General features: G+C 50.7%; 2 protein-coding genes across 2 annotated transcripts; both read left to right on the plus strand.

Annotated features, from left to right (window-relative positions):
• The first annotated feature begins 443 nt into the window (after positions 1 to 443).
• On the plus strand, positions 444 to 10,450 carry MCM3 (minichromosome maintenance complex component 3). Its single transcript, XM_029965763.1, has 17 exons — positions 444 to 458; positions 606 to 718; positions 1,562 to 1,770; positions 2,234 to 2,364; positions 2,584 to 2,822; positions 3,539 to 3,647; positions 4,288 to 4,441; positions 5,388 to 5,519; positions 5,984 to 6,192; positions 6,688 to 6,862; positions 7,037 to 7,163; positions 7,466 to 7,616; positions 7,760 to 7,900; positions 8,121 to 8,227; positions 8,781 to 8,863; positions 9,418 to 9,493; positions 9,722 to 10,450. Exons 1-17 carry the CDS (start codon positions 444 to 446, stop codon positions 9,918 to 9,920), a joined length of 2,370 nt encoding a protein of 789 aa, XP_029821623.1. The 3' UTR covers positions 9,921 to 10,450.
• Positions 10,451 to 16,866: 6,416 nt separating this feature from the next.
• LOC103755586 (interleukin-17F) lies at positions 16,867 to 19,598 on the plus strand. The gene is made up of 3 exons (XM_008921542.2): positions 16,867 to 16,928; positions 17,824 to 18,035; positions 19,361 to 19,598. The coding sequence occupies exons 1-3, from the start codon at positions 16,902 to 16,904 to the stop codon at positions 19,596 to 19,598; spliced, it is 477 nt and encodes a 158-aa protein (XP_008919790.1). The 5' UTR covers positions 16,867 to 16,901.
• Positions 19,599 to 24,335: the final 4,737 nt, after the last annotated feature.

Consider the following 24,335-nt stretch of genomic DNA (forward strand, 5'->3'; position numbering starts at 1 on the left):
CTTGGTCTCAATGCTCTCTCCGCCCACAATATGTACCCCTCGGGGGTGGGGAACACCTGCCCCGTCTATAGACCCCCCAGCATTAGGGAGCACCTGGTTCCTATGCCCCTTCCAATATCTAGCCTCGGGGATGGGGAGCACCTGGTCCCTATGCCCCCCCACCCCCTTGAATCCTCGGGGTTGGGAAGCACTTGGTGCCTCTGCCCCCCGACCCCCTTGAACCCCTGAGACTGGGCAGCACTTGGTCCCTGTGACCCCCTCGCCCCCAATATGTACCCCTGGGGGGGTTAGAGAGTACTTGGTCCCTATGTGCCTACCCCTCCCCCCCAAATATGTCCCCTCGGTATTGGAGAGCATTTGGTCCCTGTGCCCCTCACCCTCCCCTTCTTCCTTCCTGGGAGTTGGGCAGTATCTGGTCCCTGTGCCCCCCCCTTCACCCCCACATGAACCTCCGGGAGGTGGGGGATCACTTGGTCCCTGTGTTGCCCTGTCAGGGAATAAAGGGAGTCAAGCTGTGCAGGAATCACTCCTGGGGGGTGTCTCACAGAGGCGGGAATGCAAAATGAGTTGGTTTTTTTGTGTCTTTCCCCCGCTGCCACTTGCAGGAAGACCAAGGGATTTACCAAGGCAAGGTCCGGGACATGATCAGTGACAACCAGTGCCGGCTCCTCGTCAACATCAACGACCTGCGGCGGAAGAACGAGAGGAGAGCCAACAGGTGGGGGTGGGCAGGGGGGGCACCTACCTGAGAGGTAGCTCCAGCTCTGGTTTTGCAGGTCCATTGTGGCAGGGAAGGGCCAAACTTTGTCCTATGCACCAGATCCTATGGAAAAGGTCCACCTGCTCTTTTCCTCCACGAGACACATCCCTTCCAAGCTTGTAAACTTAGAACTTTGGCAAAAAGCTTTTGCAGCAAACTGGAGGTGGTTATATGATATAAATCATGGAATGACTGGGGTTGGGACATTAAAGCTCATCTGGTTCCAACCTCCCTGCCATGGGCAGGGACACCTTCTACTAGACCAGGTTGGTTAGACCCAGTCCAACCTGGCCTTGGACACTTCCAGGATTGGGGCAGCCACAGTTTCTCTGGGCAACCTTTCCAGGGCATCACCACCCTCCCAGGGAAGAATTTCTTCCCAATATCCCATGTAACCCTGTCCTATTTCAGTGGAAAGCCATTCCCTCTTGTTCTATCCCTCCAGGCCCTTGTCCAAAGTTCCTCTCCACCTCCCTTGGAGCCCCTTTAGGCACTGTAAGGGGCTCTAAGGTCTCCTTGGAGCCTTCTCTTCTCTAGGCAGGACACCCACAGCTCCCTCAGCCTTGTTTAGGATGCTTCGGGATATTTTTGATCAGGCTTGCCCACCGGACATGTGAAATTTCCCGGATGTGCTTGGATTTGTTCATCTTCTGAATGTGGTGCCAGTGGACCTCACACAGAGCTGTGATGGACTTTAAGGTGCTTCCCTACTTGTGGAGCACGTGGGGGAAATGGGACAAGTGCTGAGGAGGAGGGCAGGAGGGGCTGATCCATCTGCATTGTCACCTCCCTGTGTTGCAGGCTCCTGAGCCATGCCTTTGAGGAGCTGATGGCCTTCCAGCGGGCCCTGAAGGATTTCGTTGCCTCCGTGGACGCCACCTACGCCAAGCAGTACGAGGACTTCTACATCGGGCTGGAGGGCAGCTTTGGCTCCAAGCACGTGTCCCCACGGACACTGACGGCCTCTTTCCTCAGCTGCATCGTCTGCGTGGAGGGCATCGTGACAAAGTGTGAGACTGGGGGGACAACCCAGGGCTGGTGGGACCAGGTGTTTGCTGTGGAAGAGCTGGAGCCCTCCAGGAGTCGTGGCGTGGAGAGGGGCTTTTGAGAAGGACGTGGAGTGACAGGACAAGGGGGGGATGGCTTTATACTGAAAGAGGGTAGATTTAGATTGGATCTTAGGAAGAAATTCTTCCCTTTGAGGGTGGCGAGGCCTTTGCCCAGAGGTCTTTCAGGTCCCTTCCAACCCAAGCCTTCTGTGATTCTGCGTCCTGGCAGTCTGGGCCAGGGAACAGGGGGCTTGGCAGAAGGTCGTGGGTGTTGGGTTGGTCTTTGAGCTCAGCAAATCCTGTCCATGGTTGACAGGGAATTGTGACCCACGTGCAGTTTAGTGTTGGAGATTCTGCTGAGGACTCTCTGCTGACAGAAGGGAGGGACATCCCAGCCTCTGACTCCTCTGTTTTCCAACCTCAGGCTCTCTGGTTCGTCCAAAGATCGTCCGGAGTGTCCATTATTGCCCAGCCACCAAGAAGACAATTGAGCGCCGATACACGGACATGACCTCCCTGGATGCCTTCCCATCCAGTGCCATCTACCCTACAAAGGTGAGGGGAATTAGCCTTGTGGGAAGCATCAGCAGGTTCCTCTGGGGAGAATGTGTCAGCTGGTAAAGCCCAGCCTTCAGTCCTGCTAAAACAGCCCTTTCCAGCAGTCACGTGCGTGTTGGGTGATGCCTGTCTTCCTCCTGCTTACCTGACTCACTTCTTCTCCCTGTGTTCCTGAAAAGTGGTGCTAATCTTTTTATTGGGGTTCCTGCTTTTTAGGATGAAGAGAACAACCCCCTGGAGACAGAGTTTGGCCTCTCAGTCTACAAGGACCACCAGACCATCACCATCCAGGAGATGCCCGAGAAGGCCCCGGCGGGGCAGCTGCCACGCTCGGTGGATGTGGTTCTGGATGATGACCTGGTGGACAAAGTGAAGCCTGGGGACCGTATCCAGGTGGTGGGGACATACCGCTGCCTGCCAGGGAAGAAAGGGGGATACACCTCGGGGACTTTCAGGTGAGCCTTCTTTGGGCTTCAGCCCTCCCACCCTGTTTGGTCGGGTCACATCTCTGGAAGGTGAGACCGAGGACAGCCAGGTGGCCACCACTGAGCTGGGGCAAACGGTGGCTTGAATCACTTGGGAGTGGTTTGCACCTTGATCCTTGAGCATCAGCCTCAGAATCACAGAATATTCTGCATTGGAAGAGACCCACGAGGATCACTGAGTCCAGCTCCTGGCCCTGCACAGGACAGGCCTAACAATCCCACCAGGAGTGTTGCCCAAACACTTCTTGAGCTCTGGCTTAGGGCCACGGCTTAGGGCAATGACCACTGCCCTGGGAAGCCTGTTCCATGCCCAACCTCTCTCTGGGTGAAGAATCTTTTCCCAGTATCCAGCCTAAACCTCCCCTGACAAAGCTCCAGCCATTCTCTCAAGTCCTGTCACTGGCCACAGAGCAGAGGTCAGTGCCTGCCCCTTGGCTGCCCAGTTGTGAGGAAGCTGCAGCCCGTGATGAGGTCTCCCCTCACAGTGTGTAGCTGTGACTTCCAGCTGTGCCCAGAGGGGGTTGGATGCTCTTAAAGATGCTTCTCTGGTGGCACAGCAGTCAGATCGAGGGGGCTACAGCTCTTGAAGCTTCCCACCCCCCTCCAGGGCTTCCTAGAGCAAGTGGAAGTTCTCTGGGGTCTTTCTGGGGTTTGCAGACCTGACCACAGCTGTGTCCCTTCTCCAGGACTATCCTCATCGCCTGCCACGTGAAGCAGATGAGCAAAGACGTGCGGCCTCTCTACTCTGCTGCTGATGTGGCCAAGATCAAGAGATTCAGCAAGAGCCGCTCCAAGGTATTTGGGTCTCACATCTGGAAGGCAGGCTTGTGTCTGGGCATGAAGTTTTGGCCAGAGCAGCTTGGCATGTGGCTAAGGAGGGTGTTGGGTTGCAAGTAACTCTTGAACCCTCTTGGCAACGTTGCTGCATTTTCCAACTTGTTTTCTTTGAGTTTTCTGCTCAGGCTGTGATCAGATCTTGTTGTTTTTGTTGCTGCTTCTGTGCTGCTAGCAGGGCAGAGCATCCTTCCTGCTGGCAGCTCTGCTGTGTCATGACCCTGCCAGCTGGTTTCCAGGGAATTTCCGCTGCAGGAGAAGCCCCTCTTTCTACTTCAAACCCCAAACCAGAGCAAGATACTACCCCAACCTAGTCTTATGCTCAGAGCTTTGCTCTACAGTGTGTAGAGGAGCAATTGTTGCTCTCACTGCTTTCAGTGCTTGCTTGGGTGACAGAGACGGGATGATCCAGGACTTCAGAAGAGTCCCACTGAAAGAAAACTCTGGCTAAAGGTCTTCTCCTTTCTAAATAGTTTGCATCCGTGTGGCTCTGCGATAGGAATAAGCTGAAATTTGGGCTGAAATGTTCTATTGAAGTATTGCTTTGTTCTTACCTGCTGCAGTCCGTGTGATGGGCCATGCTTTGCCTCTTCTGCCTTAGGATATCTTTGACCAGTTGGCCAGATCTCTGGCTCCCAGCATCCATGGGCACGAGTACATCAAGAAGGCCATTCTCTGCATGCTGCTTGGAGGGGTGGAGAAGATCCTGGAGAACGGGAGCCGCATCCGAGGAGACATCAACATCTTGCTGATAGGTCTGGAAGGGCTGGGCAAAGGCACCCTTGGTTGGTGTCAGGGGGTGGGATGAAGGGACATTTCTAAGACTTAGTTTCATGGAGTAACTGGGGTTAGACAGGACCTCTGGAGGTTGCAGGTCTGGAGCCCTCAGCGCAAGAAGGTTGTGGACGGTTAGAATGGGTCCAGAGGGGCCAATGCTCCCAGGGCTGGAGCCCCTCTGCTCTGGAGACAGGCTAGGAGAGCTGGGGGTGTTCAGCCTGGAGAAAAGAAGGCTTTAGGGAGAGGTTAGAGCCCCTTCCAGAGCCTAAAGGGGCTCGAAAAGAGCTGGAGAGGGACTTTGGACAAGGGCCTGGAGGGACAGGACAAGGGGGAATGGCTTTAAGCTGAAGAAGGACAGATTTAGATGAGATGTTGGGAAGGAACTGTTGGCTGTGAGGGTGGTGAGGCCCTGGCACAGGTTGCCCAGAGAAGCTGGGAGTGTTCAAGGCCAGATTAGACAGGGCTTGGAGCAGCCTGGTGTAGTAGAAGGTGTCCCTGCCCATGGCAGGGTTTGGAACTGGATGATCTTTAAAGTCTCTTCCAACCCAAACCATTTTGTGATTATAGAGGGTCCCACAACCTCTGTGGGCCACTATCCCAGTGTTGCCCACCCTCAAAGACATTTCTTCTACCATCCAGTCAGAATTTCTTGTGTTCCAAGCTGTCCCCCTGGCCTCTTGACCCATCACTATCACCTCTCAAAATTCTGCCTCCATCTTCTATATTTCCTCCCATCCTCTTGATGATGGCAAGAAAACCATCCAGTACCTTATTTTCTGAAGAGTGAACAAACCCACTTCTGTCCCCTTTCCGCTCCACCCGCCCGTGCTCTGAGCACCCCCAAACTAGACATGGCATCCAGGTGACATTCAGTTGTTATCCAGGTGATTATGTGGTTGTTAAAGGTGCTGTTCTCCATTTCAGGAGACCCTTCTGTGGCCAAGTCCCAGCTGCTGCGGTACGTGCTCAGCACAGCACCCCGGGCCATCCCCACCACGGGCAGGGGCTCCTCCGGCGTTGGCCTGACTGCTGCTGTCACCACGGACCCTGAGACCGGTGAGGAGCATCAGGGTGGTGCTTATTACCACCTGGGAGGGACTCTGTGAGATCCAGGGCTGCTGTTCTCCATGATCTGGGAGGTCTTTTCCAACTTGAGTGATTTTTATAATGTTCGTTCTGCAGTGACGCTTGTAGGACTTGCTCCACCCGGAAGCTTTATGGTGATGGTTGTGATGTTTTGGGATGTTTTCTCCACCTCTGTTAGGTGGTGGTCTTCTTTACTCCTCTTCTACTTCGTGTCTCCCATGTCATGGCTAGCAGCAGCCTGGATTTTTTCCTTCTCGTGGCCTTGCTCCTTATCCTAAGTGTCCTTTGTGCTGTCAAGTTGGGCAGGAGATAGGCAACCCTGAAGGTTGTTCCTTGAGGCTTACCCTCATCCCAAGGGTGGATGGGGATGGCAAGGCGGGTGTGTAGGGGCTGCTGGATGGTGACTGACCCTCCTTTCTCCCGCCCCATCCCAGGTGAGCGGCGCCTGGAGGCGGGAGCCATGGTGTTGGCCGACCGGGGCGTGGTGTGCATCGACGAGTTCGACAAGATGTCCGACATCGACCGCACGGCCATCCACGAGGTGATGGAGCAGGGCCGTGTCACCATCGCCAAGGCCGGGATCCAGGCCCGGCTCAACTCCCGCTGCAGCGTCCTGGCCGCTGCCAACCCCGTCTACGGCCGGGTGAGTGCTGCTGTCAGTCCTCTCCCTGGGGCAGGATGCTGGGGGGAGGCAGCTGGGAAAACCCGGAAGATCGCCCAGACTGGTGACTCGGTTCTTACTGGGGTTGGGATCCATGGGACCTTGTCGGTTTGTTGTCTGTTTGTGCTCATGGCTCTCCTGGAGGGGAGAAGTCTCCTGGTTTGTCCCCTCATCTTGATTCTGCCTGGGTGTCTGGGGCAGGGCACTGGACCCTCATCCTGGTGATGAGTCTCAGTCTTGGTGTCTGATCTGGGATCATGAAAAATATTTGTTTTCCTTGGAAATGAGAGCTACAGCCGCCTTGCAGGATGGGGAAAAGCAGCTGTACTGCTGCAGCAGGCTGGCTTTGGTGTGGTGTCCAGCTGCCAGGACACCTATCCATCCCTTCAGGCCTGGCCAGAGGAGGTCCCTCCAGCCTCCCTGGCAGCCAGGGCCGGCCCATGAGGGTCTCCCGTAACCCCTCACGTCCTTCCACAGTACGACCAGTACAAGACGCCCATGGAGAACATCGGCCTGCAGGACTCTCTGCTCTCCCGCTTCGACCTGCTCTTCATCGTGCTGGACCAGATGGACCCCGAGCAGGACAGGGAGATCTCGGACCACGTCCTGCGGATGCACCGCTACCGCAACCCCAACGAGCAGGACGGGGATGGTGAGTCCCTTGTAACCTTGGCTTGCTCCTGTCTCCCTCCTTGGTGGGTTGTCACCCCTTGGTGGCATCTCTTAGGGCTCAGCACCTCTGCCTTTGCAGGGGACTGGTTTTGGTGGCTTTTAGAATTTGTTCCAGAGACTAAAAACCTGTTCTCTGTGACACTTCCCTCTCCAGCCATGCCTTTGGGCAGCGCTGTGGAGATCCTGGCCACGGATGACCCCGACTTCACGCAGGAGGAGGAGCAGGAGCTCCAGGTGTATGAGAAACACGATGACCTCCTGCACGGGCCCAACCGCCGCAAGTGAGTCCTTCATCCCACGTCCCTTGGGGCTCTCTGGGGGTTTCCAGCACTGTGGGTTCATGGGTTTGGCTTGAGTATCCAGGCAGTGACTGATTGCCGTTGCCAGCAGTGGTCCAGGGGGAGGTACGTGGGCAGGATGCCAAGGGAACCTTGCTCTGGGCTTGATCTCTTGTGCCAGGAAGGTGGGGAACATCTGGAGCTGAATTCCCTACACACCTGGATGCCCCTGAAGGGTGGGGAAAAAAGCGGTTGGAAGGCCCATCCCCGCCTTGGAGAACGCAGGTGTACGTGTGTTCCCACAGGGAGAAGATCGTCAGCATGCAGTTCATGAGGAAGTACATCCATGTAGCCAAGATGATCAAGCCCGTGCTGACCGAGGAGGCGGCGAGTTACATCGCGGAGGAGTATTCCCGCCTGCGCAGCCAGAGCCAGATGAACTCGGACATCGCCAGGGTGAGCCCTGGGAGCAGCTCCCTGCTGGGCCAGGAGGAGGGAAACTGAGGCACAGACTCCTCTCTGTCCTTTATGAGTGTTTCCCACCTTGGATGCTGTGGTGTGGGTCAGTCTCACGGAGACACCTCCCTCTCTCTCCTCAGACCTCCCCCATCACGGCCCGGACCCTGGAGACCCTGATCCGCCTCTCCACAGCCCATGCCAAGGCCAGGATGAACAAGACTGTGGATCTGCAGGATGCTGAGGCAGCTTTGGAGCTGGTGCAGTTCGCCTACTTCAAAAAGGTGAGGGAAAGGTGTCCCTCTGCTCCTGGGGGATCCTGGGGTTTTCATTGGAAAGGTTGGGCTTGGTGCAGGCTGAGCACCCTGGGCTGCTGGTGCAACCTTTCCTGGACATAATGTGGGATGAGGCCACCATGGTGGGATCTTGGGTCCTTGGGTTTGGTCCCGTAAAAGCAACTTGAGTGGAAAACGGGGCTTGGTCCATCCTGCCTTTGCCACACAGGTGCTGGAGAAGGAGAAGAAGCGCAGAAAGCCGGTGGAGGAGGACTCAGAGACTGAGAAGGAGGAGGATGAGGAGTCACAGCCCAAGGAGGAGCGCAGGACGAGGAGGTAGGAGCCAGAGCAAGGGAGGGACGTCATGCAAAGGGCATCAGCCCCTTCTGAGGTTGCCACGGGCAGTGCTGGCCTTGGGGGAATAATCCAGATTTTACTGAGCCAGGTGGATTGTCACCCCCAATTTGTAGTAGAGGGATATGATTATTTCATGGATAAGGAACTGACTGGATGGCCATGTCCAAAGATTTGAAGCACTGGCACAAGGTGCTCAGAAAAATCCCTGGAAATGTTCAAGGCCAGGTTGGATGGGGCTTGGAGCAGCCTGGTCTACTGGAAGGTGGCAGAATGTTGGAACGAGATGAGCTTTAATGTTCCTTCCAAGCCAAACCATTCTGTGATTCCATAACAGCCACAACCCTTGGGACTGCTGCCAGCTGGGTCCTGTGCCATGGGCAAGGATCTGTGGCCATAGGGTGGGTTACCTATGAGCCATAGCTACCCTGTGAGTTCCTGGACAGACACCTCCAGAAGCTCAGGGCATGGGCTCCTGCACTCCATTTTTTCTGGGAGTTCAGCTGGAGCAGGGCTGACCTGTCCCCTCTCCCAGGAGGAAGAAGGCACGCACGGAAGGCGAAGAAGGCTCCTACGACCCCTACGACTTCAGTGACGCCGAGGAGGAGATGCCACAGGGTGAGTCCCTCGGGTTTTGGTGGCACGTGGCTCTTGAGGGTGCTGCTGCCTTGAGCCCTGGTGGGGCTGCACAGCCTGGGGAGCAGCAGTGCTTCTGTTCCTGGGGTCCCTGGCATGGTGCAGCCACCATCCAGTGCCACAAATCCAGATAAACCTGTCTGTGTGGGACAGGGTTAGATGGGATATTGGGAAGAAAATCTTCCCTGTGAGGGTGGTGAGGCCCTGGTGCAGGTTGCTCAGAGAAGCTGTGGCTGCTCCATCCCTGGAAGTGTTCAAGGCCAGGTTGGATGGGGCTTGGGGCTTGGTCTAGTGGAAGGTGTCCCTGCCTGTTTCAGGGGATTGGAACGAGAAGATCTTTCAAGTCCCTTCCAACCCAAGACATTCCATAATTCTGTTGCTGTTTAATTCTTTTCCACTCACTTCCAAAGTGCTGCAGAAATAGCAATATTGGGAGGCAGGTTGGTGTCACCCGCCCCATCCTGAGGCCAAGAGCTTTTGCTGTCTGGGTGCTTGGACACCAGGCAGGGTGAAGGTAACTCTTCCTTCTGCTCCAGTTCAGGCACACACTCCAAAGACACCCGAAGCCTCGGCCACTGGGGAAGAGAAGAAGGTGGAGTTGGCTGAGCCAAGGTGAGTGGGGGCTGGAAGAGGAGTCTACCCCTGCATGTCCACCCCCCTCAGTGGGTCCAAGCTGTTGTCCCATTGCTGGAGATGCATCTGTGGTGCTCCCAGCTCCAGTTTTGGCTTTCCTGCCGAGTGCTGCTTCTGGAATGGGGAAGGGCTGTGGCATCCTGGGCTGGGAAGGAGGGGAAAGACTTGTGTGTGGTCTCTAAGGCTGATTACTTCTCCTCTGACCAGGTTGAAAGCGTTCAAGGCTGCTCTCCTGGAGGTCTTCAAAGCTTCCCACGCCCAGTCTGTGGGTCTGAAGAATGTGATGGAGTCCATCAACCGCGACAACCCCGAGCCCTTCTCGCTGGCTGAGGTGAAGGGGGCCTTGGCCCACATGCAGGATGACAACCAGATCATGGTGTCTGATGACATTATCTTCTTAATCTGAGCCTCTGGGTGGAAGATCCCAAGTTTTTGTGGACTCTCAGTCTGGAGACTCTCTGTGTTTGCCTTCAGCTCTCTCCTGAATCCTTCATCTGGCTGAGCTGGACTTAGGCGAGCTCAAGTCTCTGCACTTCCTTTCTGTGCACTGCTGGCACAAAAGAAAAACTAGGAGCTCTGGAAGCTGTTAACTGTCTTCAAAGTGGAGCATTTGGGAAGAGGCTTGTTTCTGCAAGGAGATGAAAGGAAAAACCTAAGAGCAAACTATCAATGTTCTTAATGTATTGGTTTTAGCTTTGGTGGCTTTTTGGTGGATTTTTTTTTTTTAATGAAAAAATCTGGATTTAGGAATCCAACATTTAGTAGTGGTGGTGAGAAGCAATGTGAGAGCTCCACTAGTAGTGAAGCTTTTATTTTTCCCTTTTCTTCCCCAATTGCATAGGCTAGATCTGCTTGTCTCACAAGGAAAGATGCCTAATGCCTGTCTTGTTGGTTCTACTTTTCCCACCCATCTTGTGGAGGATGATTCCTAGTGCTGGAGGGACATGCTCCATTGCCCATGGTCAGCTTGATTTCCAGATTTCACAATCCTGGTGGGACTTTTGCCCCCAGGGATGGACATGGGTGTTAAGAGTTGCCCTAGGAATGTGTCCCTGGCACAGATGGGTTCCATCTCCAGCTGCTCCTCCTTTCAGCCTGGAATCATTCCCTGGGGATGGCTTTTAAGAAAAGCTGACTCCACAGTGAGACCAGTCTTTCCTGCTTGTGATCCAGTGCTGCTGAAGGTTTGGGAGTTTTTTTTAATTTCTTTTTTCATCCTGGTGAGTTTGAGATGAAGCTTTGGAGAAGCCCCTGAACAGCACTGGCTGTTTGCTGTTGTCCCTGCCCATCCCCAGACACCTGCACAACTCATGTTCTCTTGTTTCTGGATGCCATAAATCTTAATTTGATAAATAAAAATGTTTATATTGTTTAATCCATGGCTTTCTGCTTACTTAGATTTAAAATACCCACTTGTGGGGATTCAGCTGTGCACCCTTCTGGGGACCTGTGCTGCTCTGCAAAGCCTTCAGGCAGCTGCCAACCCATTTTGGCACAGGAATGGGCTTGGGAATGTCCATCCACCATGTACCTTTGGCTTGGTGGACCAAATACATGCAGAAATTCCTGTGAGATGGGTGGGCAATAAATGTGGGCAGCTCCTGCCTCTGCCCACCTGGAGCTCTGCATCTTGGCAGCATCTTGGCAGCATCTCAGTGTCCGTGGGAGAGGGTTCCCTCATTTTTCTTCTGCAGACAGACCTGTTGAACTATAAAAGCTGGACTTTTGAGCTCTCATCCAACACAGCGATGACAGTGGGTTTGGAGGGGATTTTGCAGGTTTGCAGCCTCCTAAAGATCTCTGATTGGATGTATTGTGCTTCCCCAGGGTGACCTCAGACCCACAGACAGTGTTTGGTCTCAAAACTGCAAAGATTGGTGAAGGTGAGTAAAACACACAGATGGTCTCTGATGGAGACAGGCTGGGAGAGCTGGGGGTGTTCACCTGGAGAAGAGAAGGCTCCTGGGAGACCTTAGAGTCCCTTCCAGTGCCTAAAGGGACTCCAGGAGAGCTGGAGAGGGACTTGGGACAAGGGCCTGGAGGGACAGGACAAAGGGGAATGGCTTCCCACTGCCAGAGGGGGGGTGAGATGGGGTATTGGGAGCAAGTTCTTCCTTGCGAGGGTGGTGAGGCCCTTGCCCAGGTTGTCCAGAGAAGCTGTGGCTGCCCCATCTCTGGAAGTGTTCAAAGCCAGGTTGGATGGGGATTGGAGCAACCTCAGACAGTGGAAGGTGTCCCTGCCCATGGCAGGGCTCCAAATGAGATGAACTTTAAGGTCTTTTCCAACACAAACCATTCCATGATTCTATGATTTGGTGTTTTTCCTGCCCTTACAGCTGGGGAACCGCTGAAACTGAATTTCCCAAGATAGGACACCAGGAGGAGCTCCAGGGCAGATAAATCTGCTTTATTTTATTAATCCCATAGCCTGGAGTGGTAGGATGTGGCTGTCTACCTCCCCTGGTTGCTGGTGGCCACCTCGGTCTATCCTGGAAACTTGGAAAGGGAGAGGGGCCTTTGGTGACATGGGAAAAACAAACAACTCCCACAGGCAGAGAGGTTTGTGGGGATCAGCTGGATCTGACCAACAGCCTGAATCTGGGATACCACCAGAGAGATCATCCAGCTCCTGGATGCTCAGCCACATGGACATCTGCTGTATTTTTATATATATTATAAAAAAATATATATTATAAAAATGTTTTTCAGTTTTGGGGCCTTCACGACAGGAAAGACATTGAGGGGCTGGAGTGTGTCCAGGGAAGGGAACGGAGCTGGGGAAGGGGCTGGAGCACCAGCAGCAGCTGAGGGAGGTGGGGGGGTCTCAGCCTGAAGAAAAGAAGGCTCAGGGGGGACCTTCTCCCTCTCTGCAACTCCCTGACAGGAGGGGGGAGCCAGATGGGGGTTAGTCTTCTCCCAGGGAACGAGGTAACGCTTGTTATAATATTTATATAATATTATTTGCTATTATATTAAATTTACAGGCTTTGTTCTTACTGATGGGAGAAAAAAACCTAAAAATTCCATAGTGGATGAAAATGATGATGGGGTGTGTGACATTTTAAAAGAAAAGCAAGGAGAGAATAGAATGGAGGTTGTAATTCTAAGAAACCTGGCTTGAGTAATATCAGGGGCTCAATAGGGAAGATCCCTACTGAGGGAAGTGTGCGGCCTTTCTTGAGTGACATCATGCTTGTTTTGATATTAAAGATCACAGGTAAGAAAAGTAACAGTTCAGGGAATCCAACAAAAACAACCAAAGAGTTTGGTCATGTGTGTTCCTTGTCACCTCCTTTCAAGTCGTGTCCCTAATAATTTCCCTGGTCTCGTCCCTGCTGCATGGGATTGAGAAGAGGAGCTACAGCTCTGGACCTGACATAAAGCCTGCCCATTGCTACCCTCATGCCTCACCCACCAGCCAGCCCATCTGTCCTGCCATGGGCTTGGTCCAGCACCCAGGACTTCCCTGGCACCTTATTTTATATAATCCTAGAATGATTTATGTGGGAAAGGACCTTAAAGCTCATCTAGTCTAACTGTCCCTGCCCAATGGGCAGGGACACCTTCCACTATCCAAACCCTGTCCAACCTGGCCTGGAACACTTCCAGGGATGGGGCAGCCACAGCTTCTCTGGGCAACTTTTGTCAGGGCCTCGCCACCCTCACAGACAAGATTTTCTTCCTAATATCTAACCTAACCCTTCCCTCTGGCAGTGGGAAGCCTTTCTGCCTTGTCCTGTCCCTCCAAGCCCTTGTTGAAAGTCTCTCTTCAACTTTCTTGGAGCCCTTTTAAGCACTGGATGGGGCTCTAAGGTCTCCCTGGAGCCTTCTCCAGGCTGAACAACCCTAGATCTCCCACCCTGTCTCCATAGCAGAGGTGCTCCAGCCCTTGGAGCATCTTCATGGGCCTTGTCACATTGTACCTTAGTATTGTATTTCTCAAACCCTTAGTCCACCTCCTCTCTGCAGGGTTACTGATTCTAGAAATCAACCCTGCTATTTCATCTCTCTGCTGCAGGACAGGTGAACACAGACTGCAGGGATTAGGAGTGAATTCCCCACACCAGCACCATCAGCATCATGTAAGCCCTGCCTCCCACTCATCCCACAGCTCTGACCAAAGCATGATGAAGGCTCAGGGGGTGACAGCCGAAAATGAGGTTTGTCCTTGACCTGTGGAGGGAGCCCAGAGGTGCCACTGGTCCCTCTGAGGTCCCACAGCTCTAACACAGAGCTGTGGTCACTGTTGTGCTGGAGCAACATTCCCATGCAGAGGTTTCCACTGGTGGTACCTGTGGCACACCTGGCAGCCCCATTTCCCCTCAAATTTTGGTATTTTCCATTCACATGTCTTGGCTCTGGTCTGCACTTGGCCATGAATCTTGCTGGTGTGATAAAGCCCTGTGAGCAAACCCTGCCCAGAGTAACTCCTGCGTGGATGTGATCGGTCAGAGCTCTAAACCAGAAGGTGATCTTGTGGTGTCACACGTCAGAAGGGTAAAACCTGAGGTGGCCAGAGAGGCAGGAGCAAGCTGCTGGAGTACAAGCCCTGCCCTGTGCTGCAGCCACCTCACCCTGAAATATTCATTCAATCCTGACATCTAGAGCTTTCAGAGGCTGCAATCCCAACCCTTTGCTGCTGCAGGCTACGGAAGGTCCTCTGAGCAACCTGATCTGGTGAAAGATGTCCCTGCCCCTGGCAGAGGCTTGGAATGAGGTGAGCTTTAAGGTCCCTTCCAACCTAAACTATTCTGTGATTCTGTAGTCGAAGCCCAACCTGAAATGAGGCATTTCTTATGCCTGAAGTGCTGTGAAAACTTGAACCTGCGTGCAACAAATCCTGCAGTGCAAACAGTGGGGTTTCCTTATAGTAACTCAAGAGTAGAAGAATTCTTTTAAGTGAAATTAAAATTTTATAGTTTATTTCCAAGTCCCAATCCCTGCTCCAAGGCTGCGATGTGTGGGAGTGAACAGCTTTTTGAGATAACTATATATTCCTAATTTAAGGAAGAAATTCTTCCCTGTGGGGTTGGTGAGGCCCTGGCACAGGTTGTCCAGAGAAGCTGTGGCTGCCCCATCCCTGGAAGTCTTCCAGGGCAGGTTGGATGGGTCTTGAAGCAACCTGGGATAGTGGAAGGTGTCCCTGCCCAAGGCAGGAGGGTGGAACTAGATGATCTATAAGGTCCCTTCCAACCCAGACCATTCTGTGATTCCATGAATACGAGTATTTTTCCTCCCTTCTAATGATTTGTGTTCGGTGACTCCTTTCAATCAAATTTTCAGTGAACTTCAGTGAAAGACAAGTTCAATTATAGGAAATTTCGTGTCAAAGAGGGAATCCCTGCTGAATTTACAGGCTGCTGAAGGCACAAGTTGTAAGTGGAAAGTGGTGATGGGGGCTCATAACCTGGTGTTTGGCGTGACGTCATTGCTTCATCACAGGTAACAGTTTCCACTTAACCCTGTTCCTGCACAGTCCAACCCATTTTTCATGGCAATGCCCTTTCCTTTCACGACAAGCATTCAGGGGAAAAAAAGGAGGTCAGATTCTGGGTTAAAAAAGGTGGATTTCTGGTAATTCTTCCCTCTTTTGGTCTTCAATGCTCAGTGTCGGATCTCAGTAGATGTGCTGGTGAATACACAGAACAGTCAGAATAGGAACATGTGTCACAGGATTTGTGTTACTTCAGGTAAACATAGTAACCTGAAATGTGAAAAACTTATGTGAGAAGAGTCTCCGGTCTCTGAGCTGAGAGTTGATTCAGACCACAAAATCATGACAACATCCTGCAGTGATGTAAAGCATCAGTTGATGGAGATTTCTGCTGGTATTATTCAGACCAGACTAGTCCCTTCTCACAGGAAAATTACACAGATTTGTAAGAGGATTCTGATTTTCTGTAGGACCGAAAATGTAATGAACCTGTTGATTTCCTGGAGGACTGAAAATGAATTGGGGTGAGGAGTCCTACACTTCAGTCCTCTGCTTCTAGCTGGGCTACATGGCTTTGGGAAACATTTCTCTCAGGGCTTTTCTCTGCAGAGACCTCTCAGATCATCGAGTTCAGCCTTTGACCAATTCCCACCTTGTCAACCACACCAGAGCACTGAGTGCCACGTCCAGTCTTTCCTTGAACACCTCCAGGGATGGGGACTCCACCACTTCCCTGGGAAGCCCATTCCAATGTCTAATTACCCTTTTTGAGAAGAAATTCTTGCTAACGTAGAACCTAAACTTCCCCTGGCACAGCTTGAGACTATGTCCTCTTGTCCTGTCACATATTGCCTGGGAGCAGAGCCTGACCAGCACCTGGCTACACTCTCCTGTCAGGGAGTTGCAGAGAGGGAGAAGGTCCTCCCTGAGCCTCCTTTTCTCCAGGCTGAGCCCCTCTAGCTCCCTCAGCTGCCCCTGGTGCTCCAGCCCCTTCCCCATTTCCATTCCCCACCATGAATGTCCAAGGAGTCCATCCAGGAGAAATGCTGCTCCAAGGTCCACCCAGTTGGCAAGGCCAGAGAAGGGACAGGAAAGCAGCATTCTGACAGCACAGCTCAGGCAGGCACTGGAGTCAAAGCTGATCTGGAATGGGGGCCCTGCTGATGGTGGTTGAGGCCATCAGGGGTGATCAGTGCCCTCAGGGCCCTTACAGGGCCTTTCAAAGAGAGCAGAGCTTTTTGTGGAGCTCTCCAGAGCATGTCAACACAGAACCTCAGCAGTGAAACGGAGAGACATCCCAGGTCCTGGTGCTCTAAGGTCTCCCAGGAGGAATTCCCTGTAGCTCCGATTCTTCCCCTGCTCTGTTCTTGCAAGACATAGGGAACCCCAAGACCAGGTGGGGATGAATTGTGCAGCTGGGGCCAAGGGAGGTGAAATGGTGAAGTCCCATGTGCTGTCCTCATTTTGAAAGCCTTGCTGGGTGCCTGGCTTTGCAGCTTGCTCATCTCTGCCGTCTGGTTTGTGTGAGGCACGTGGAAGTGCATCCACACATGTGTTTGTGGTGAAAGAACATTATTATTAGAAAGAGGGGGTGGGAGGCAGTAAAAAAAAACCTGCCTGAACAATTTTTTTTTGCTCTTTTTCTTTCCTTATCTCTTTATCTGCCTGAAGAAATAGTATTGGCTAATTTGGGATTCTGGTGGTAGTGTCTGCCCTCCCCTTTTTGGGGGTAGATGGAAGGAAGTGGGCTAGGAAATGAAATATTCAGCTCTTAACCTCAGGTCAGGTAAGGCAGCTGTGCTGCAATGGAAAGGGTGGTAGTGGCTGAACTTTGCTATAAAAAGGAGATCACAACTGTCTTTGAGACACAAGTAGGTGGAAGGGGCCTCAGAGAAGGAGAACTCTCGTGCCTTGTCACCCTGTGTATCCACCCAAAGCAACAGAGAGGTTGCCATGGCTTTTTCCAGCTACACTGCTGTGGTAAGTACTTACAGTTAATATAAGGGTTAAGAAATATTTTCTGCAAGAGAGAAAACAGTACAGGTCCTGTGATTTCTACAAGAAACCCTTTTGGTCCTGGTGGGAGCTGAATGGGATGCTGATTCCGCCTGATGCAGCTGTGTTTGATGTTTGAGTGACAAGGATATGGTGGACTATTTATGATTTATTTATCTCTTAGTTATCAGCACTTGGGGGAGACAGTCCTTTTCTCAGATAACATGCTATAAAAATTGCTGAAATTTCAGTGAATGTCCATGAATTTAAATTTCAACCTGAGTAGCATTTGCAGCACAATCAGCTCCTGTGATTTCCTTAAAGCCTCTTCATTTATTTTGTCTTCTTTTTGGGAGTTGGATTTGATGATCCTTGTGGGTCCCTTCCAACTCAGGATATTCTATGACTCTGTGAGTCACTAAAGCTCTCTCTACTGGAGATGGCCTGAGAATCTCAGATTTCCTTGGGAAAAGGGTTATTTCCAGCAGATGAGGGTGGCCAGTCTTTACTGTCCTGAGAAACTGGATTTCTTGCTGGATTTCTTGCTGGATTTCTAAGGCACAAGGTCAGCTCAGTCCTTACCCTCCTTTGTAGATCATAAGACAGTGCTGTGTGACTGTGGAGGAGGACCTTTTGCAGCTTGTTTGAGGGATGCTCTTCTTGGTGCAAAGCCAACTATGAATCAGAATTTAAATCAGATTTAAGCGCCTGTTCTGATGAGTTTTATTTGCGGTGTTGTGCTGTTTGTTCCTGCTGGCCCTTCTCACCCAAATATAAGTATGAAGATAGTCCATTGATAGTCCAGTCAAGTCAACACTTGGCTTTTTCTGCTCTGCCTTTCTTGCCTGGACAGAACTAAGACAACTTTCCTCTCTCTCAGTTCAGATCACTGGTTTTGGTGCTGGTTCTAGCACTCACTGTAAGTTCCAGAAAGGCCAGTGCCTCTGTGAGGCTGAGTGAAGATTGCCTGAACCAAAAGGATCTCAAATTCCCCACAGCAGTGGAAGTCAACATTCGTATCAGCAAGTCACATCATGCCTTTAGGATGGTCCATGATGTCAGGAACCGATCTCTCGCTCCTTGGGATTACAGGTAAACTGTTTATTTGTTATCTAAATTGTGATGTCTGTGTACAAAGAGGATTTTTTGGGGGCAAACGATGGCTGTTTCTCAGCATATGCCCAGAGTCCTGTAAATATTGCAAACACTTCTTGACATATGCTGATTTTTGATGTTGTGTGAGATTTCTCCAAGACCAACTGAAGTGCAAAGGGACTTCACTGGAAAGGTTTCTAATCATCTTGTCAGCCTGTGTCAATCACAGAACCCTTTAGGTTGGAAAATACCTCTAAGATCATCAAGTCCAACCATTCCCCCAGCACTACCAGAGCCACCACTAAACCATGTCCCCAAGTATCACATTTATACAGCTTTTAAACCCCTTCAGGGATGGTGATTCCACAACTGCTCTGGGCAGCTGTGCCAGGGCTGGTCAACCCTTCTGGGGAAGAAATTTTTCCTTATATCCAATCTGAACCGCTCCTGGCATCACTGGAGGCCTTCTCCTCTTGTCACGTGTTCCTTGGGAGCAGAGCCTGATCTCTACCAGGCTCCACCCTCCTGTCAGAGAGTCAGAGAGATAGAGAAGGTCCCCCCTGAGCCTCCTTTTCTCCAGGCTGAGCCCCCACCAGCTCCCTCAGCTGCTCCTGGTGCTCCAGATCCTTCCCCAGCTCTGTTCCCTTCCCTGGACACGCTCCAGCCCCTCAATGTCTCTCTTGTCTGAGGGGCCCAGAGCTGCCCCCAGCACTGGAGGTGCCCCAGCAGTGCCAGCACAGGGATGGGCAGTGCCCTGGCCCTGCTGCCACACTATTGCTGATACAGCTCAGGTGCCACTGGCCTTCTTGGCCATCTGGGCACACCTGGCTCATGTTCAGCCACTGTCAGCCAGCACCCTCATGTCCTTTTCCAGCTTTCCAGCCAATCTGCCTCTAGCCCATAGCACTGCATGGGGTTGAAATGATGATGAAAGTAATTATTCCTCTGGGAAAAGAATGATGTCAGTCCACTGTAATTCTAAATTTTCCAAACTGAAAGAAGTTTCTGAATTCTGAAATTAAAACCATTTAAAAAACCATTAAAAAAATGAATTGTGCAATTGCAATCAGTTCTGAATTTAACTCAGCTCCTCTCCATTCCCAATTCCCAAAGAACGATACAGCAGTGTTACCCTCCCAAAACTGATTCCATTTCTAGGAAATAATTCTAAAAAATGTTGAGGACAGGGAAATTATTTGGCCAGGTCTCATAGTGAGGATGCGCAGGTGAACAGTAAGGTGCTTCCATGGAGATGAACAAGAAGATCCTGCCAACCCGTGCTGTGCAAAGACATAAATCCCTTTTTGTGTGCCCATCCCCAGGCTCGACAAGGATCCCAACCGCTTCCCCCAGGTGATTGCTGATGCCCAGTGCCGCCTCTCTGGCTGTGTGAGCCCCCTGGGGCAGGAGGACCACAGCCTCAACTCCGTCCCCATCAAGCAGGAGATCCTGGTCCTGCGGCGGGAGCAGCAGGGCTGCCGGCCCACCTACCGCCTGGAGAAGAAGGTCATCACCGTGGGCTGCACCTGTGTCACTCCAGTCATCCACCACCACTCCTAGGAGGAATTACTAGGGCAGGCCACACTGGGAAGAAGCAATAAATCCTACAGACACCCCTCTGGTGAGATCCCACAGGTGCCCACCGCGAATCCCAGGAATTCAACCCGACATTGCCCTTCCAAATCTGAACAAATTACCTCTTGAAATTACCTCATGATTCAGCTGTTGTTGCTTGATGGATTTTAGAATGGGAATTGCTGGTAGCTGGTGATGGAGGGGAGGGAGAAGGATGGAGAAAAAGCTTTGTTTGTGACCCCAAGCAGTGAGAGGGTAAAGCAGTGCTTTTTTGAATTTATTTTTCATTGTAGTTTTTATCAGTTTGGTGAGTCAAAGGAGTTATATTTGCAAAAGTTGTCCTTGGCAGTAAGTTGCCCTAATGAATACATACCTACCAGCACTGCCATAAAAAATTCCTCCTCTTGCACCTTCTCCTTCCCTTACTCGTCCCCTACCCCTTTCCCTTCTCTGGCCACCCCTGCTCACTAAGATATTATCTGTGTCAATCAAATATTTATAATTCTATTTATGTCTTCTATTTATGACTGTATTTATGGCTTTGTGTGTGCTCAGAGTACAAAAAAAAAAGGATAATTTTAACCTGTATTTATTCAATAACTTATCTGCTGAATAAAAAATCATATTTTATTTAAAAAAACTTGTTTTGTGGTAGCTCAAAATGAAAGCAGACACAGAGAATGGGTTTGTGCTGCAGTAGCACCAAGAGATTTCAGCAAAGATCAGGCATTTTCCGGTACAGTGATATGAGTAAGAGTGAGCAGAAGAGAATTTGCGGCCTAAATAGATGAAAAGATGCAAAAAAAGAGGCTGAAAGGAGTAAAGGGAGGTTCTATAGGCAACACTGGGGGAGATGGCAATGGAGCCAGGTTCTCCAGACCTTGGGGATGGTCTCTGGGGATGGTGGGAAATGAGATGGGAGATATCACATTCCAAGGCTGCAGCTGGAATTTGGGAGCCTGTCCTATCGTCTTCCAGACAAGAAGTCATCCTGACAAGCACCCTTCTCCACCAGCTGGATGGCTGGCTGAGCAGGAATGCAAGGAAATACAAGATGGCTTCATCTTGCTGATCTTTAGCCAGCTAAATAATAGGTGCTGGGATTGATGTGGTGGAAGAGGATCCCTCCCCATCAAGGGAACGAGGAATTGTACCTGCAGGGCAGGATTGTCTGCTGAGCTGGGATGTCCTACTTTAGGAAAGGAAGAATTGCCCTTTCTCTCCCTTGGCTGCACAAGGAGCAGGGACTGAAAGGACTCAGTGTTCAGGAGCTGGACTCGATGCTCCTTGTGTGTCCCTTCCAACTCAGGATATTCTGTGATTCTATAATTATTTATTATTTTATCAAATTGCTGCAATTTTGCTTTTTTTTGACATTACTTCATCTTTTACCCAGAGCTGAGCCAGACTCTCAGACCTCTGACTTTGATTTCTGTTGGTGGAGGTTTTAAGCCTCTATTTCCTTTTTCCCCTGCATTTAAATCAGGGCAAACCTGTGTGAATGCATTCTCATATTTCATTTTGACTGCACAGAAACCACTTAAAATTAGATCCTCCCCGGAGTAGGTCAGGTGAGTTGTTGGGTCTAAACAACTCAAGGCCAGGTTGGACTCGACCTAGAGCAAGCTGGTCTAGTGGAAAGTTTCCCTGCCTATGGCAAGGGGGTTTGGAACTAGATGATCTTTAAGGTCTCTTCTAACCCAAACCATTCTGTGATTCTATGATTCTATGATTCTATGATTCTATGATTCTATGATTCTATGATTCTGTGATGATTCCTTTGGTGCTTTTCTGCTGATCAGGTGTATTCTCTGCCCTGTGGGTCGCTGGGAGCTGGCTCGACAGTCCATTACAGTCTCACTCAGTTACAGGCATTTGTACTCATTTGTGGCAGCAGCTGTTTCGTTATGACCACCAAACTCACCATGCAGTGCAGAGCAAACCCCTGGAGGCGTTTTCTGCTCACTCTCGTGTATCACCAGCTCTGCTCTTACAGTAACCACTGACCAGGAAATCGTAACCTGGTTCTTGTTCCTGACCTATTTCTTTCCCTCTCAATAAACCCACCTCGTGGGGTTGTCCTCACTTGTTTTTCAGAGAGAAAACTACTCACTATCTCTCAATCATGATTGCTCTGATATTGCATGTCAAGGTTCATGGCAGCTGAATGGGTGTACTCTCCTGTGCTGATACTCCTAAATATCCATCACCTTACCCTAAGAGTCATCCTACCTGGATGAATGATGAAGTATCTAATTAAGAAAATACACAAGTAGCTAATTAAGGAAGTCTCACCTGTGGGTCATGAGGTTTTGCAGCCAGAGCTACCAACTGCAAACCACACACCTCTCAGGGAGGCATGTGGGGATTGTTTCTAAACAGAACGAGCATCGGCGGCTGTTTCCTTCTAATGGCATCATTCTTAGAGTGCAGCTGGTTGTAAACACGAGCCTGGTAATATTTAAGGTGCTGGCTTTCATTTCCAGCAATCTATTAATTTGAGGGCTGGAACTGGAATGATCTCTGAGGTGCCTTCCAACCCAAACCATTCTGTGATTCTGTGAATCTGAGAACACGGCAAATGAGTTTGTGCTTCTTGTAAACAGCACAGTCATATCACCACCGAGAGCAAGCACAGTTCACAGCTGAGGACCAGCCTTTGCTAAAGACTCTGCTGGTTTTATAACACTTCAGCAACAGATCCAGCCCCTGGTTGTCCAGTTGGGCATCTGTGGCTTTCGGTGTGGCTTACAGCAGCCTTCAGGGAGTTGGCTGTTTCACCAGGAGGAGAAGACACATCTGTAGATGTAATAGCAGTGCCACAGTGTTTTCTTGTAACCTGCTGGGCTAAGCAACCTCCAGTCACAGGTTGGTATCTGAGCCTCATGGCCTTTCCTATCCCTTTCCTCTTCTGCTTGCCTCTCACTAATCTCCTTTCCGTGTCTCTTGCTCACTGCTCCCCTTGCTGTGCCTGTTCTGGCAGCTCAGGCAGGGATCCTGGTGTAGCAACTCCCATGGGATGCTGGTGCAGAGACCCCTGTATCAGCATGGGGGGCACAGCAGTGATCTCTGTTCAGGTAGATGCCTCCTCCCTGACTTGTGCTGTGACCTGTGGATGTATTGACCTGAAAGTGTGAGTCAGACTTCTTTGGATCCCTGACCACAGGGGTGTTCAAAGGGACTATGGACCAGGGCAGCCTGTTACACAGAAAACATTGCTTTTTAAAGTGTACAAAATTAAATATATAAAGAATGCAAAGGTTGCAACCCTAGACATTGAAACAACCCAAGAATTATTTGTGTTTGTGTTTGGTAAACCAGAAAAAAAGATTAATGGCTGGAAAACCCAGCAGTCGACATAGTTTATTCAGAGTTAGACCCTACAGAAGAAACTTTAAGGATATGAGCAATTTTCTGGTCAGTCCTGTGGCGATCTGTTGGTTGGTGCCAACAGGATGGGTATAGATGATGGGATGAATTTCTGTATCAGTTGCAAGTTCTGGAGATGGTCCAAGACACCAGACCAGAAACCTGCTCCCATGTCACCAGCAGGGGGTAAAACATGAGACTTGTTTTGATCTTCCCTGTGAGGGCAGTGAGACACTGGCCCAGATTGTCCAGAGAAGCTGTGGCTGCCCTATCCCTGGAAGTGTCCAAGGCCAGGTTGGATTGTGCTTGGAGCAACCTGGGATAGTGGAAGGCATCCCTGCCCATGGCAGGGGGTGGGAATAAGTGATCTTTAAGGTTCCTTCCTATCCAAACCATTCTGTAATTCCACAGTCTCCTTTTGTCTCCACCCCCTTCTTCCTCTTACTTCTTTGATATTATTTTTAACTTTGTGCTTTAGGAGAATCAGGATGAGTGGGCTGAGCCTGCATTTTCTACAACACTGTTACATGACAGTGACAAAGAAAACCCAAACTTGCTTAAAATGTCTGTGATTGTCTGGCGCTACTTGGCAGAGTGAGAGCCATTGGTGGAGGTGGGACTACTGGTGCTGGTTTTCAGGAGCTGAGAAGATGCCAGTCAGATTCAGCACCAGAAACAGACTATACCTTCTGCCATTTGGTGCTCACAAAGAGGAGTTCCAGGAGCTGGACTTTGATGCTCCTTGTGGATCCCTTCCAGCTCAAGATATTCTATGACTAAAAACATTTTCCATCTTTTCTAATTATTCTCCCTTCTTCCAGGGCTAGATAGTGGTAGCAGGTTCAAATCCTCATGTCCTCAGAGAAATCCCTTCCTGCTCTCTATGTAACTTTCTAGTTATTTATTATTCCTTCAGAAAAGTGGCTCAGCTTTTCCACCTTTTCTTGTAACTTCATCATCATCATCATGGCTAGGCTTCATGAATGAAGATTTGGGAAGGGCTCTACCCACATTTGTTGCAAGCACGTGGGTGGTTAAAAAGGCCAATACGAGATAGACATGTCCAATTGCAAAAGGCACAGCAGAAAGACTCCTTAGGTGGTATATTCTGCAAGACACGATTCTTTCTGTGCTGTCTTTTCTCCTCAAGGGTGATCCTGCGTGCGTTCTCAAAGGCATCAGCAGCGTTATAGATGGTGTGTCTCCAGACCTCCCAACTGGAGACCAGAGTAGACCAGTTATGTTGATCAATATGACCAAGACTGAGATGTTGTTTCTGAAACCTGTGTTCCTTGTCCTCCTTACTGTTGAATCTGTATCACCTTTTACAAGCATCTGGTTTCTATCCAGATT

This window comes from Manacus vitellinus, unplaced genomic scaffold (genome assembly GCF_001715985.3).
Source record: "Manacus vitellinus isolate BGI_N305 unplaced genomic scaffold, ASM171598v3 scaffold_11_pilon, whole genome shotgun sequence".
Lineage (NCBI taxonomy): Eukaryota > Metazoa > Chordata > Aves > Passeriformes > Pipridae > Manacus > Manacus vitellinus.